At 38.0% G+C, this 17,156-nt stretch overlaps 1 protein-coding gene across 1 annotated transcript in view; it reads right to left on the bottom strand.

Annotated features, from left to right (window-relative positions):
• Positions 1-261: 261 nt before the first annotated feature.
• CUL4A (cullin 4A) overlaps positions 262-17,156 on the bottom strand; it is a 71,250-nt gene continuing 54,355 nt past the window's right edge. The window contains exons 16-20 of the mRNA XM_090258096.1: positions 12,363-12,476; positions 5,937-6,042; positions 5,581-5,753; positions 3,533-3,685; positions 262-1,878 (exon numbers count right to left, since the gene is read on the bottom strand). Coding sequence (XP_090114222.1) covers positions 1,783-1,878; positions 3,533-3,685; positions 5,581-5,753; positions 5,937-6,042; positions 12,363-12,476 — 642 coding nt within the window. The 3' untranslated portion in view covers positions 262-1,782. The remainder of the gene's footprint in view (positions 1,879-3,532; positions 3,686-5,580; positions 5,754-5,936; positions 6,043-12,362; positions 12,477-17,156) is intronic.

Below are 17,156 nucleotides of genomic sequence, written 5' to 3'. Positions count from 1 at the left end.
TTTTCCACATTAACGTTTAACTATAATAAAACTTTAAATGATACTGACAACAGAATTTGGATGGAAACAAACACAACAGGAGATGGAGTATGTTGCTCTTCATCACCGTGAAGTCAGACCAGTCTGCTGCTGTTCCACTAAGTAGTGGTTTGTGAAAAAGGACAGGGAAGGATCCTTACCTGAGGGTCATAGGTGTTTGCCCCATTTCTGGTTCTGTCTGTTGTACTAGTAATGAATTTTAAGTTGCTAAAGAGAGAAATGTCATTTGCATACCAGTTTTATTAATGTAATTTTAAGGCCAATTAAACTAATTTTATTCAGAGTAAGTCTACATTAAATTACAATATTAATCTGTAGAGACAATGAACTTAAAATATAAGAAGTAAAAATCTACTTGGTCTTTTATAGACCACGTATTATAGAACTCAGAGAAAAATTTACAAATATAGAAATGATACTTAAAAGAGGATTTTCTTATGGAAATCCCTAAGATGTCATATTTTAAACACGCATGTTTCAAAAAGGCAGAATCTTTGAATAATTTAGCACAAAATCAAATTATATAAATTTGGTATATTCCAGAAAATATTGCTTTAAACACTTATACCATGATCAAAATTCCTTTGGTAGTTTTTAATCAAAATGAAACATGCTGTTATGTAAAATATAAAGTACTTTTAAATGTTATCAGAAAAGTATCTTTGTTATAGTAGTTACCATACTAACATCATCTGCTGTTCATCTCACCTATACATACACAACATGAAACCAGGTGCCAATGAAATCCTTTTAATCTTTTGACAAAATAACCTCTGCTTCACAATAAGGACTTTTAAGTCTCCTATAAAACTTTTTACAGTGGTTATAGCACAGAGAGCAACACCGTCCCTGCAAATGACTGTAAAAACAAAAACAAACTTTATTATAGCAATCATACAAATACTGCAATTAAAAAAAAAAAATCAAATAGCAGTTACCCCAATGAAAAAAAAGAGGGACTGCTAGACTCAGTCTCAGAATGGTAAACACAAACTATCCCCCCCAAACTCTTAAACAGAAAATTCACAAATAATTCATTGGAAATAAAGATGCTGATGGGTTCACTGTATCAAACACATCAGGCCCGATGTCCTCTTGGCACACCAGAGATCTCACTGAGAAACCTCATTATAGAAAAATCAGTCATCAAAGTTTAAAACTTTTTGAAAATAAATGAAACAAACATATCCAAGTATTTAGGTTGCATAATCAATAAGCCAGTTTTTAACACTGACTTTCTTCCTAATGTTCACCAATTAAGGGTTCTTGTTTTTAATCTAAGTTTTCATCAACTAAGACAGCTTATCTTTAGGAATACCTAAGTAATCTCTGTAGCTAAAGAATGCAGCATAGAGGGTCTTTTAAATTGTGCATTCATGATTATACACACAAAAACAAACCAAACTTTCAGGGTTTTTTGGCCACAAGAACAATATCTTACAAAGGAACCTCATTTAATTAATATCTTCTTTTCCATTCCCAATGTCATTCTGCACAGAGCAATGGAAACAAGTTAAATGCCTAAAAGAACAAGGGAAAGAACTGGAGGGTGAAAAGATACATATGCTATTTGCAAATTCTTAAGCCTTGTGAAGGGTTATCCAAGAACCATCTCCTTTCCTTCTAATCCAAAGGATCCATGCTGGCTTAATCCCAGAAAGCCCTGAAAACAGCACGTAAGTGTTTCACTGCTCTGAAGATACATTCCAGTGTCTCACTGAAGGAAAACAGCTGGTCGACACATCAGGCCACATAGTGGTACTGATTTGGATTGTCTTTGTCTCTTTCCATATAGTCTCTGTCTATAAGAGATTCAATTCTCTTTTTCAAATCTCCAGGCTAAAAAAGAAAAACAAAACCCACAATTACAGTGGCATTATATTTATGAACACAGGGGAATATAACATCATGTACAAAGTATGGGGTTATAATTATGCACATTAACCATATAATTCTGTAAATATACACATTTATTTGTAATGATAAACTAATTATAAAATGAGTAGACTAAAACTCTCTACTTCACAGACAATGTTAACATTATTGCTTGATAAAAGTGCTTCCATGTGAATTATGTTAGATCGGGGTTCCTGTGGGAAATGTGAAACTTGTGAAATGTAAATACATTATTTATGATCACTAATAAGTACATATGCATGGCAGATCCTACTAGGTAACATTTTTGTTGTTTGAAAGGGAAATGTGATAATGTCTCGGCATTCTCATCTGTTGTTAAGGACATTTCTCCCTAAGTACTATGTTTTATTTACTATAGATGTTATATTTATACAGTGTAATCACAGATTCTGAGTGTTCCTTTGGTAAAAGGAGAACGGAAATGACATGTCTACACCATGACATGCCTGCCCAGGAAGGGCGCCCTCTGGCTGTGCTGTGTTAGGAAGCACGACTATGATGACCATTAATGAGCAAGCTTTTTCCTGTATGTTCTGTCTTCCAAACAGCATAACTTTCTATTCAGTGATAGATCATACATTCTACAGTATGTGGCTGAAACCCAATTAATTACTTGTCAAAGCAGAACTAGGGGCTATGGCTGTATGCACACCTTCCTTGCTATTTAGTCTTTTAATTGCTGGGTCTCTCATCTGCTAAGAGGAAAATCAACACTCTGGCTCATAGTAGGGACGAATGGTGTATGAAGCAGTGTCCCATCACTGCAGAACACTGCAGAGCACAAGCTACCACTAGAGAGTACAGGAACCCAATGTTTGCTGAGGTAGGATGGCACTCCCATCCATCATTTCAGTGTTGAGACCCATGGTTCACCTCAATTTGACTCCCCTGGTGAGAAGGGAGGGTCAGCTGCTCTTTTATCAAACCGAATAACACACAATTAGGGTACTTTCACCTCAAAAGCACGCGAGGCAGGTTTAGACACTAAGGCCAGGTGTCACGAGAGTACATTACTTTCTAGGTGGGTATATACATTTTAAAGAGCTCTTCATAATGTTCCCCCTATCCTGTACTCCACATATAGCCAGGACAGATCTGTTCTGGAAATATGCACAGACTGAAAGGTTTTAGGGTGGACTTTTTACTCAAAAGCAACAGGACATATTACTGAGGTAGAGAAGGCTTTGTAGTTTATAAAATGCTGAGTAACTAGTTGTTAGTATGATCTCCTTAAAGTCCTATGATATAACCTGAACTATGACAGCTACTGAGAAGAAAATGTGTATTTCTATCTAGTACCCTGTTCCCTTTTTGAAAATATAAGTACTTCCCTGCAAGTAGGAATTTTAGGTATCTATTATTCCTACAATGGTGGTGAAGAACATTTGAGATAGTTTCTACTATTATCACTTGCCAGGTTTTCTACACTTATTATTACACAAAGATAGATTTTTGAAGCAAATGATCACTTAAAATGTAGAACAAATGGTATCATTCTGAAGGCAGTGAGACTGGAACATGCTTTGTCAATGGTTAGCACAATACTACAGGTTTAATTAAGCCAATATACATTTACCTTTACTGGAAATTTCAGCTGATTATACAATTCAGAAACTAGAAGATTATGACCAAGAGTCTTTCTCATCTTCATTATTCTGACAATAGCAGCATCAATTTGATACTGTCTGTCCTGAAACACTCTCTCAGTGGTGCTGACTTGTTCTTCAACCTGCACAAAAAAGACAAAAAGTGAAGTATAAAGATATATTTTAGTATTATTTCATACTGTTGAGTTTGACTAGGAACTTTTGATGCAAAGAAAGGCCAAACTTTGGATGACTCTGCTATGCATTTTTATGTTCTAATGAAGCCTAGCTTCCCAAGAACAGTGCAGCTTCAGTACCAAATCTTGAAAAATAATTTAAAAAGTTATAAAGAGGCTGTAAATCCGATATAATCCTGGGTTAAATCCAGTAGTATAGTAACAAAAACAAAGCATGCTAGCCATCAAAATTTATTCCAGAAATGTAAACTTTGCTCAACATTGGGATCCTACTGATGTAACTGAGATCATCACAATAATTTCAAGGTTAAGATTATAATCATCTTGATAAAGCATGATAAAATTGAAAATCTATTCTTGATTTAAAACAAACTTGAGCATAGAAGGAGTAATTAAAAAACAAACAAAAAACCTGAACAGATAAAGAGTTGTTATCAGAAGCAAAGAGCAAACACTGATAACAACTTCAAGTTAAATAGCCACCAAATGGGGGTCTACAGAGCAAAGTGGGCTGGGGGAGAGGCAAGCCTGTGTATGTATGTAAGGTGTGTTTTCAGGAAGGGAGAATCCAAGCTTTCAACATATTTTCAAAGGGATCATAACCTCAAAAAAGTTATTGCTCCCCGCACTAGAGATAGAAAAACAAAACAAAAACAAATAAACTGCATGAGTTTAAACAAAAGTGGTTTTATCTGGGGGCAAGAGATGACAGACAGTCCCACTTTGGAATTATAACTTCCAAAGTTTACATCCTTTAATCACACTATTATAAATTCCTATTAGTAAAAAGCATGGATCAAAGGACACGCCCACTTAAATCTTTAACAGATATGTCAAATTACCCACAAAAAAAGTGTACCAATCCAAACATCTTAAAAAACAAATAAAAATGCCTGTTTTCCCATATATCACCAACCCTGAATATGACAAACTTTTAAACATTTCCCAAATTGATAGATGAAAAATGGAATGTTACTTTAATTTGAATTGTGTAAGAATTACTGACCAGAGTGAACATCTTTTCTATATTTATTGGTTTTTTTGTATTTCTTTTTGTGTAATTTGAATGTATATTCTGACTGGGCTACTTTGAACACCTCTATGTAAGTGAAGCAATCACTGTCTACTGCTGGAGGTGGAGAAGGCAGTTGTGATTAGAGCAATTAAAGCTGTCCTTGTGTTGTTTGAACGGACCTCCTTCAAATGGCCTCTCCTCATTCATTTACATGTACAAGGGGGCCAGCTGGACACCCTATTATGTAAGTGGGTGCCAGGGGTGTGTCTGCCCACCTGGCCTGTATATTTGTCAACAGCCCAGCTGTGCAAGGAAGGGCCTGAGGGCAGTAGGCCAGAACCTGCCCTGGACACAAACCTTGAGAATCTGATAAAAGCTACAGACGCTCCACCTGTACACAGATCACAGATACAATGTCAGTTGGGTCCATGACACCCACAACTCTTACCACTTCCACCCCAGGACCCTGGCTGAGGCCGAGGCTGAGAGAATGGCTGAAATGTGCTGTGCAAAAATAAAAAGACAAGTCACTGGGTTTTGGAAATGACATGCTTTCTCTACTAACAGAATTTGATATAGGAATCTGATTTATCACACCATTTTTGTGAATAAGAATAACTCTCAAATTAATTTCTGATTTTCATTCCTATTGTGAATATAAAGTTAATGAAAGCTACATTAGAATGAGTATGCTGATAAACATTGTATTCAAATTAGATACTTCCAAAATATGCTTCAGAACTCTTAACAGTCAAGACATTATAAAAACGAACGATTCCTTGATGAACACCCTTCTTTTAAGTAAAAAGATGAAGTTTATACATACGGTTTCCTTCATCTGAATTTGATTGATCTTTATTCGAAACAACTTGTGCTTGAATTCTCCGTTAAAAATGAATTTATCTCTATCTTCTACCTCCTTTCCTTTGGGGCTTTTAATCAGAACTCGTGCTTTGCCACAGGCCAGGGACTGTAATGTTCTTCGCAATTCATTGTCCTCTGATTGGGGAGAAAATGCAGGCACAGATTAGCATTAAAATGAATAGATACTCAACAAAAATGAAAGAAACCACACTTTCAAGTACAACAAGCAGAGACAGAGTCTACATCTTCTCTTAAATGAATAAATGTTTTAAAAGCAAGGACACTCATACTACACCTTCTTAAAGAGGGTTTTCATACCTATCCCAGTGGCCATTTTTATTTCTTCAAAGCTGAAATCGTCCCCTTCGTTAAACATGAGAAGCACCAGAGTCTGGAAGAGGGACACCTGGAACTCTTTCTTTCCCTTAAAGAAAAGACATATCATGTGTGAAGCTATGTTTGCAAAATCTTAACAAATTTTAAGAGGCTTATTTTTGCTCTCAAACATTGGGGGAGAGGGTGTAAGAAATGACTTATTAGCCACCAAATAAGAAAAAGTCATGTTATTGACTGTATTAGAATAAAATGACTTGGTTATTGTAGTTAAGAATTCTTGAAGTATTTTTTAAAGTAGTAAAAAAGTTCTTTAGTAAATTGTGTTGAACAAGAAGGGGACAATGATTACTTGAAGTTAGATGCTGCTGACGCACATTTAATAGCACACTTGTGTCCCATGTTTAGCCTGCTGAGGCCTTTAATGGTGGTGGGAATGCCACTGAAGTGAGTGGACAGAACATGAGAAGGCCCAGTGACAAAACCTGTATGGACCGAGAAGCTAGCCAAAGATCCAGCCAACACTGTTGTTAAAGGAACGGGGAACGAATAAGCACATAAATGATCATAAACTGTTGGCCCAACTTCCCTTCATATGTGCCTGTGACACAGCTTTTCACTTCACATAATTTTCCACCTCTACTCAGGAAGTCCCCACTTCAGAGACTTTCAACATGCAATTAGTTTTGTGTGGATGACAGAGCATCCTGTGTGAGTGCTTCATCCTCGGGCCTAGCATTGGAAGGCGAGAACTGCAGTCACGTGATCACACTACAGAGGCGCAGATCCGAAGCTGCCAGTAAGGGGAACATATCTTAACTCTATATTCAAGACTAGTAGGTGTGGTCTTATGTATGTAACCCTGCACAGTAACAAACAATGTAACATGTATGCATAATTTATATTAACTACACATATATGTATATAGAATTGACCCTTGATCAACACAGGTTTGAACTATGTGTGTCCACCTATACTTTATTTTTATTGAATTTATTGGGGTGACACTGAATAATAAAATTATATAGATTTCAGGTGTATGGTTCTACATCACATCATCTGTATATTGTATTGAATGTTCACCACTCCAAGTCAAATCTCCTTCCATCACCATTTATCCCCCTATTTACCCTCTTCTACCTCTCCCCACAGCTCCCCTTTCCCTCTGGTAATCACCATACTGTTGTCTATGAGTTTTCTGCTTGTTTGGCTAACCCCTTCACCTTTTCCACTGAGCCCCCCAAACCCCTTCCCCTGACAGCTGTTCTCTGTATCTATGAGAATTCATGTACAAGTGAAATCATATGGTACATGTCTTTCTCCGACTGGCTTATTTCACTCAGCATAATACTCTCCAGGTCCATCCATGCTGTCACAAAGTACGATTTCCTTCTAAAAAGAAGTATTCCATTGTATAAATGAACCACAGCTTTTTTAATCTATTCATCTACTGATGGGTACTTGGGTGGCTTCCAAATCTTGACTATTGTAAATAACACTGGAATGTACACAGCATAGGGGTGCATACATTCTAATTAGTGTTTTGGGTTTCTTTGGATATAGTCCCCAGAAGTGGAATCACTGGCTCATAAGTCAGTCAGTTCATTTTTAATTTTTTGAGGAAATTCCATTCTGCTTTCCACAGTGGCTGCACCAGTTTGCATCCCACCAACAGTGCTTGAGAGTTCCCCTTTCTCCACATCCTCGTCTGCACTTGCTGTTTGTTGATTTGTTAATAATAGCCATTCTGACAGGTGGAAAGTGATTATCTCATTGTGGTTTTATCAATAATTTGCATTTCTCTGATGGTAACTGACACTGAGCATCTTTTCATCTGTCTGCTGGCCATCAGTATGTCCTCTTTGGAGAAGTGGACACTTTTTAATTGGATTGCTTTTTGGTGCAAGGTTTTATAAGTTCTTCATACATTTTAGATATTAAGCCCTTATCAGATGTATCATTGGCTAATATGTTCCCCCATTTAGTGGGTTGTCTTTTCCTTTTGATGGTTTCCTTTGCTGTGCAAAATCTTTTTAGTTTGATGTGGTCCCATTTGCTTATTTTTCTTTTGTTTCTCTTGTCTGAGGAGATATATCGGAAAAAATATTGCTATGAGAAATGTCTACGATTTTACTGCCTATTTTTTCTTCTAGGATGTTTATGGTTTCGAGTCTTACATTTAAGTGTTCAATGCATTTTGAGTTTATTCTTGTGTATGGTGTAAGAAAATGGTCTAGTTTCATTTTTTTGTTGTTGCACATATCTGTTTAATTTTCCTACTATCATCTGTTGAATAGACTATCTTTACACCATTGTATGTTCTTGCCTCCTTTGTCAAGTATTGACCATAAAGCCATGGGTTTATTCTTGGGCTCTCTATTCTGTCCTACTGATTTATGTGTCTGTTTTTATGCCAGCACCATGCTGTTTTGATTACTATGGCCTTGTAGTATAGTTTTATATGAGGTAGCATGATTTCTCTAACTTTTCTTTCTAAAGATTTGTGGCTATTCTGGGTCTTCTGTGGTTCCATATACATTTTTGGAATATCTGTTCTAGTCCTGTGAAATATGCCATTGTTATCTCGATAGAAATTGCATAGAATCTATGGACATTTTAATTGTGTTAATTCTTTCTATCCATGAACATAGTGTATGCTTCCACTTATTTGTATCTTCTTCAATTCATTTCTTCAGTGTCTTATAATTTTCTGAGTACAAGTCTTCTACTCCTTGGTTAAATTTATTCCTAGGTATTTTATTTATCTTCTTGATGCACTTTTAAATGGGATTGTTTTCTTAGTTTCCTTTTCTGATATTTCATTATTGCTGTATATAAGTGCAAATTATTTCTGGATATTTTGTATCTTGCTACTTTACTGAATTCATTATCAGTTCTCATTAGTTTTTTTCAGTGGAATCTTCAGGAATCTCTATATATATCATGTCACCTGCCACTTTTACTCTTTATAAAAAATTTTATTTATTTATTTTTTAGAGAGAGAGTGGAAAGGAGGGAGAAAGAGAGGGAGAAACATAGATGTGCCAGAGAAACATCAACTGTTGCCTTTCACATGCCCCTAACTGGGGACCTGGCTTGCAATCCAGGCATGTGCCCTGACCAGGAATCAAACCGGCAACTTTTCACTTTGTGGGACAACACCCACCCACTGAGCCACAGTCAGGGCAATACTTTTTTTATCTTTTTAAATTTATTTTTAGACAGAGGAGAAGGAAGGGAGAAAGAGAAGAAGAGAAATATTGATCGATTGCCTCTTGCATGCCCCCAACCAGGGACCTGGCCCGCAAACCAGGCATGCGCCCTGACTGGGAATCAAACTGGCTATCTTTCAGTTCACAGGCTAGTGCTCAATCCATTGAGCCACACTAGTCAGGGCAAGGAAATACATTTTAAAAAACAAAATCCACATATAAGTGGACTCACACAGTTCAAACCTGAGTTGTTCAAGGGTCAACTGTATAACTTACAGTGTATAGAGAATGTATTATAAGCGCTACCAAAATAGAAATTTTGTAATATTTATGCTTAGTGTTCATAGTTTTATTTATAAAATTAAAGTTAAATTAGAATATGAAGGGACTGTTTTGTGACATGCTTCTTTCATTTATTAATAATTTTATGCATTACTCCTCTTATCATTTTTAATAACAGCACTGCAATATTTTTACTCATTAATCTGAGAAAAGATCTTATTAACTGAATTCCCAGAACTAGAACTACTGCAGCAAAGCATGTGATTTGAGAAGTTTTGAGATACGCACTGTCAAACTGCCCTTCATAAAGCTCGTGTTCTCTCTTCAGTAGTGAGCAAGAGTTGCTCTTTTAGTTTTAGTCTTTATCAATTTCATAGTCAAAAAGTGGCATTTTACTGTATTTTAAGTCGCAATGCTTTGATTAGCAGAGGAGTGGGACACATTTTCATGGATACTGAATTTTTTTAAGTATATTTTATTATGTTATAGTAGTTTCTTTTTTCCATTTGCTCCCCTCTGCCCAGTACTCCCTTTCCTTCCAGCAATCCCACCCCCCTTAGTTCATGTCCATGGGTCATGCATATAAGTTCTTGGCTTCACTCTTTCCTATATTAACTTCCCCATCTATTTTGTATTTCCCAATTATGCTTCTTAATCCCTTTACCATTTCCCCATTTCTCCCTCTTCCCCCTTCCAGCTGATAACCCTCCAAATGACCCCCATATCTATGATTCTGTTCCTATTCTGTTTTGTTTAGTTGGATTTTGTTCTTATTTTTAGACTCAGTTGTTGACAGCTGAGTTTGTTGTCATTTTAATGTTCATAATTTTGATCTTTTTCTTAAGCCCCTTTGACATTTCATATAATAGCTTGGTAATGATGAGCTCCTTTAGCTTTACCTTGTCTGGGAAGCACTTCATCTGCCCTTCCATTTGCTCGATAAGAGTAATCTTGGCTGTAAGTCCTTGCTTTTCATCACCTTGAATACTTTTTGCCAGTCCCTTCCAGCCTGCAAAATTTCTTTTGAGAAATCAGATGACAGTCGTACAGGCACCCCTTTGTAGGTAACTCTCTGCTTTTCTCTTACTACCTTTAAGATTCTCTCTTTATCTTTCACCTTTGGCATTTTAATTATAATATGTCTTGGTGTGATCCTCTTTGGGTCTAGCTTGTTTGGAGCTCTCTGTGCTTCTTGCACTTGTATGTCTATTTCCTTCACCAAATATGGGGAGTTTTCCCTCATTATTTTCTCACATAAGTTTTAAATTTCTTGCTCTTCCTCTTCTCCTTCTGGGACTCCCATGATTCGGATGTTGGCATGTTTAAAGTTGTTCCAGAGGTTCCCAAGCTTTTCTCATTTTTTTCAATTTTTGTTTCCTCATTCTGTACTGGTTGACTGTTGTTTTCTTCCTTATGTTCCAAATCATTGATGTGAACTCCTGTTTTCTTCCCTTCACCATTGGTTTTGTGTGAATTTTCCTTTGTTTCACTTAGCATAGCCTTCACTTCTTCCCTTATGCATTTGCCATACTTAAGCATATCTGTTAAGTCTGTCAGCATCTTTATCACCAGTGTTTTGAACTCTGCATCTGTTAGCTTGGCTATCTCCTCATTTGTTAGGTTGGCTATCTCCTCGTTGCTTAGTTCTCCTACTAGAACCTTAGTCTGTTCCCCTTTTTGGGCCATACTTCTGTCTTCTCATCTTGACAGGTTCCTGTGTTTGTTTGCTTCTGTGTCTTATGTAGAGTTGTTGCTCTTTTTGCGTTGTAAGGGATGGAGCCTTAGGTTTTCTCGTCAGTAGAGAGTGACCTGTTTCACCACGTTGTGGCACTGTATGTGGGGAAGGGGTCTGAAAGGGAACAATGTCACTTGCTAAGCACTTATCCCTTTTCCAGGCATTTCTCCCACTTTATATGGGACTGGCGCCTCTCTAGTTGTTGCCCTGGCTGTCATTCCCAGAGTGGGTGAGTCTGTGGATGTTCTAGGACCATGGGGGCCCTTTAAACAAGCGGACTCTGCTGAGAGACTGGCTTTTTCTTCCTTTGCCTCAACCCCTACTGGTTTGCACAGTCAGAGCAATGAGGCTTTACTTTCCCTGGTGCTGGGACCGTGAGCTGCGTGGTCTGGTCTGGTGCTGAGAGTGCTCCCCAGGTGTCCCTCCTCTTTAAAATGTGTGACTGCGCTTTCCGGTAGCCTGCCGCCACCACACCGCGTCCTCTCCACCCTGGCTCCACCCCTCCTACCTGTCTGGATGAGTATTTCTTCTTTATATCTTTGTTCGACTTCCATGCAGCTCAATTTTCTGGGACTTCTGGTTGTCTCTAGTTTTGAGGTAGTTGTATCCTTCTTAGTTGTGGAGGGAGATGCAGTGTGTCTTTTTAGGTCTCCATCTTGGCCGGAAGCCAGACATATACTTTGATATTGATTTTTTAATCTTGCTTTTACAAGCTGCCTCTCCACATCCTTTGCTCTTATTTTTAGTTGTGTAAATGCTTTTCTAGTCTTGTTGATTTCTTTTTTTTAATCTTTTTAAAAAATATTTTACTTGTTTATTTATTTTTAGAGAGAGGGGAAAGGAGAAAGAGAGGGAGAGATACATCACTGTGTGGTTGCATCTCACGCACCCCCAACTGGGGACCAGACGTGCAACCTAGTCATGTGCCCTGACTGGGAATCGAACCAGTGACACTTGGCTCACAGGGCGACACTCAATCCACTGAGCCACAGCAGCCAGGGCTTTTGTTGATTTCTTATTGAGATATTAACCATTCAACTCATTTAATTTTATTGACCATAAAAGCCAGTGTTGAGTTATACTGAAAAATCTTTTCCTTTCTTTGCTATCAAGTTCAATCACAATTTAAAAAATTCTATTAACAACAAAAATAAAAATATATTTAATAGACAATGCACTTACTTCCTTAAACTCTGCTTTTAAAACAGCATGTCCCAATGTCGTTTGCCATTGAAGTTTCCGACCACTGTGTTTTCCGAGATAAAATGTTTTAAATACTTCCTGAAGTTTAATCATCTGTAAAACACAGGACAATTTAATTATGCTAATCACCATTCATCATTCAATTTATAATGTTTTTACAATTTTTCACAACTGAATAAAAGGTCAGTTCTGTTTTGACACTTATTTTTCTGGATCCTATTACGTGAAAATGTCCACCACTCTATCCCCTCACAAAATGGAACATTTTTTAATGTACAAATAGGTTGTACCCTGCAGTATTCACACCCCACACCCAAGCTTCCCTGGCCAGTGGCATATGCAATGAAGACCACAGCAGCCACCCTCAGGTAAGAGATGATGTCTGAAGGCACAGGTGTACCCTGCCAGGTCTTAGCTCAGGATCTCACTGACTCCTGTCATGCATAGGAAGCATGACATAAGCTAGCCATTATTTCTATTGTTACTTTCTTAGATGATTTCCTACACCTTCCAAACTTTCTGCCATTAAAAAAAAAGATTTTATTTATTTAGAGAGAGGGGAAGGGAGTGAGAAAAAGAGGATGAGAAACTTTAATTGGTTGCTCCTTGCACATCCCCAACTGGGGACTGAACCTGCAACATAGGCATGTGCCCTGACTGGGAATCAACTAGCAACCTTTGGGTTTGTGGCATGATGCCCAACCCACTGAGCCACACCAGTCAGGGCTTTGCCAGTTAGTTTATTGATGTCATCTCACTTTTACGTTCCTGAGCTCTTCCCCCTTCTCCAAGTGTCCCCCTCCTTTCCTACTCCTGCGTGTGTTCTTGTTTATGGATGAAGTGTCTTACTTCTCTTTCTGTATATGTGTTAATATGCACTACATCTGTTCCTCTTACTTCCTTTGCTTGTTATTTTCTTTAGCTCCTTTCACATCTGCTTCTCTCTGTACCCAGGATCATTGTGGTCTGTGCTGCCAAATCAAATGGCTCTCCTTAGACTTCATCTTATGAGATGATGGCTCCCTCTCAACAGCTGGCCAGACAGCAGCCTCCTCCTGCCTTCCTCACTTGAACTTCCTGTCTCTATGTTTAGAGTCCATGCCTTCTGAATCTTCTTTGGTTTGTCTTCCTACCCCTCCACACATGCCAGCATCTCCAGGATCCTGTAGTCCTCTCATTTTACACTCTGGTCATTCCTTTGTCAATGTCGTTGGCCACTTGCAATTTCTTCCTAACAGTGAAATTCTTCCATGGCTTTCCTTTGAAACTATGACTGCAGTGGCCTGCCCTATGCCTCCTTTCCCCCTTCCTTGACTCTCTGTAGTTCCTTTCTACATTTCAGTGAGCACAACTGTCTCATCCTCCTTCAGGCTTTCACACGTTTCCCTACCAGATCTGGGATCTCAATTCATTAAAAATACTCAATTTTCAACCACTCTTAGATCTAATAGCATTTTTAAAATATATTTTTTAAGTATACTAATTAAGCTGTTACAGTTGTCCCAATGTTTCCTCCTTTGCCCACTCTGCCCGGTACCCTCTTCCCTCCAGCAATCACACCCTTAGTTCATGTCCATGGGTTGTGCATATAAGTTCTTTGGCTTCTCCACTTCCTATATTATACTTAACTTCTTATCAGTCTCTTCTTGCCTGAAAAGTTTCTTTTGAGAAATCAGCTGACAGTCTTATGGGAACTCTTTTGTAGGTAACTCTCTGCTTTTCTCTTGCTGCTTTTAAGATTCTCTATCTTTAAGTGTTAGCATTTTAATTATGATGTGTCTTGTGTGGTCCTCTTTGGGTCTAATTTGTGTGAGGCTCTGTGCTTCCTGGACTTTTATGTCTATTTCCTTCGCCAAATTAGGGAAGTTTTCTTAAATTACTTTTTCAAGTAAGTTTTCAATTTCCTGCTCTTCCTGTTCTCCTTCTGGCACCTCTATGATTTGGATGTTGATATGTTTAAAGTTGTCCCAGAGGTTCCTAAGCCTTTGTTTCTTTTTTTGAATTCTTATTTCTTCTTCCTGTTCTGATTGTTTATTTTACTTTTGTTACAAATCTTTGATCTGAATTCTGGCTTCCTTCCCTTCACTATTGGATCCCTGTGTATTTTTCTTTATTTCACTTAGTGTATCCTTCATTTCTTCATTTTGTTGCCATACACAATGAGTTCTCTGAGCATCCTGATCACCAGTGTTTTGAATACTGCTTTGGATAGGTTAGCTACCTCAGTTTCATTTAATTCTTTTTCTGGGGTTTTGTTCCATTCTTTCATTTGGGCCATAATTCTTTGCCTCCTCAATTTGGCGGCCTCCCTGTATTTGTTTCTATGTGTTAGGTAGAGCTACTTTTACTCCCTATCTTAGTATCATGGCCGATGTAGAAAGAGCAGCTATAAATTGTATGGGACAGTGCCTTAGGTAGTTGCCAGGGTGGGGCAACCTGCTTCACCACTGTGTGTGTGTGCTGGGGGGCTCAGAGAGGGGACAATGCTACCGCCTGGCTTCTGGAGGCCTACTCAGCACACGCCTCGCTTCTAGTCACCTCACCCACCTCCCTATGCAACTTGGACCCTTCCAGCTGCTGCTGTAGGGTTTGTGTACATTCTAAGCTTGTGCAGGCTCTTTAAGCAGCAAAAATCTGACAGTAACCCCCATCCCCCACAGGTTTTTACAGCCACAGGTAATGGTGGTTTATCCTCCCAGTGCTGGAACCCTGGGATGTGCAGTCTGGCCTGGGGCTGGGATTGCTTGCTCTCAAGGTATCCCTCCTGATTGTTATCCACTACATGTGAGTGTGGGACCTTCCATTCAGCCACTGCCGCCTCCTCTCTGCACCGCACCACCTTTCTGTGTCACCTGTGTGATCCCACCCTTTACCCATCTGGATGAACATGGCTTCTTTAAATCCTTGGTTATTGGACTGCCAAACATCGCACTTTTTTGACAGTTTGGGTGTTATTTTTGTGACCTGGTAGTAATTCTTTTTATGATTCCTCAAGGAGGCAAAGTGTATCTACTTATGCTTCCATCTTGACTGGAAGTCTCTGATAGCATTTATAGCAATTTGTGAATATCTTCTCTGGTCAGAGAACTGAAAGAGGGCAAGACGAGGTCTGGGATTTTCATTTCTATACATTCTGCACAGTACTAGCAGGTGCCAAATGAATAAATAATTCCTGCTGTTTCTGGGCCTGATGTGCACTTTCAGTGAATGCTGTGCCTCTGTGCTTCTGTCCAAGTGGTGCCCTCTGTCAGAAATGCCGGACAGCTTCAAATCTACTCAGGAAACTCCTCTTCATGTTTCAAAACTCAGCTCAATGGTCATAATTACCCATATACCATTATCCAGCTTCAACAATGTCAAATCCCAGGCATGGTACCATTTAATTTCTAAGTATTTTAGTGTATATTCATTTCTAAGTATTTTAGTATATATCTAAAAGATAAGAACTCTTTTTAGAAGTCATATCTACTATACCATATCTTAACTAAAAATTGGAAGTCAATAATGTGATAAAACTTTTAATGCATACATTCCCTAAAAATTATTTCCTTGACATTAATTCCTAATGTGGTAATAATTACAAGGTAGCAACAACTAACAGTGGGTGCTTAGTATATGCTAGTTATCATTCCAGGTTCAAAATGGATCAAATACCTAAATGTTAGAGCTAGAACTATAAAACTCTGAGAAGAAAACATAGGTGTAAATTTTCATGACCCTGGATTTGGCAATAGTTTTTAAAAATATGACACCAAAAGTATAATTAACAACAGAATAGATTAGTTGGACTCTATCAAAGTTAAAAACTTTTGTGCAAAGGGCACTATCTAGAAAATAACAAGACAACTCATGGACTGGGAGAAGATTATTTGTAAATCACATAACTGATAAGGATCTAGTATACAGAATATATAAAGAACTTTTACAGTTCAACAACAGAAACAACATAATTAACAAATGGGCAAAAGACTTAAATAGACTTCTTTAAAGATCTACAAAGGGCCAATAATCACATGAAAAGGTGCTAACATCATTAGTTACTAGGGAAAAGGATATCAAGTCAAAATGGGTTCACACTCACTAAGATGGCTGTAGTCAATGATTGGTGAAGATGTAGAGAAAATGGAACCCTTGTGTGTTGCTGATGGTAATGTAAAATAGTACAGCTACTGTGGAAAAACTGTTGTAGTTGCTCTATTAAGTTAAACAGAATTATCACACAGCTCAGAAATTCCACTTCTATACCCAGAGAACTGACAACAGCTATTCAAACAAAAATGAACACTGCATTATTCACAATAGCCAGAAGTGGAAACAACCTAAGTGTTCACTAATAGATGAATAAACAAAATGGGGTCTATCCAAACAATGGAAGAGTATTCATCCTTCAAGAGGAATGAAGCACTGACACATACTAGAATGTGGATGAACCTTGAAAACACACGGAGTTAAATAAGTCAGATGTAAAAGGCTACAAATTATGAGATATCATTTATATAAAATGTCTAGTATAGGCAAATCCACAGAGAGAGCAGATTAATGGTTGCCAGGGGCTGTGGCAATGTGTGTGTGGTGGGGTGGAATGGGAATGATTGCTTAATAAGAATAGGGTTTCTGTTTGGGATGATGAAAATATTCTGAACTAGGTGATGGATGTACAACTCAATGTCATTGAATTATACACCTTGCAATGACATTTTTCTTGCCAGAAGATAAACTATTCAAATATGCAGGGAGTGTGTTGAAAGGACAAGGAGCCAGCTGAAAAGTGCT

This window comes from Furipterus horrens, unplaced genomic scaffold (genome assembly GCF_987537825.1).
Source record: "Furipterus horrens unplaced genomic scaffold, mFurHor1.1.pri manual_scaffold_12, whole genome shotgun sequence".
Taxonomy (NCBI): domain Eukaryota; kingdom Metazoa; phylum Chordata; class Mammalia; order Chiroptera; family Furipteridae; genus Furipterus; species Furipterus horrens.
This window is presented reverse-complemented; position numbering and strand designations above follow the sequence as displayed.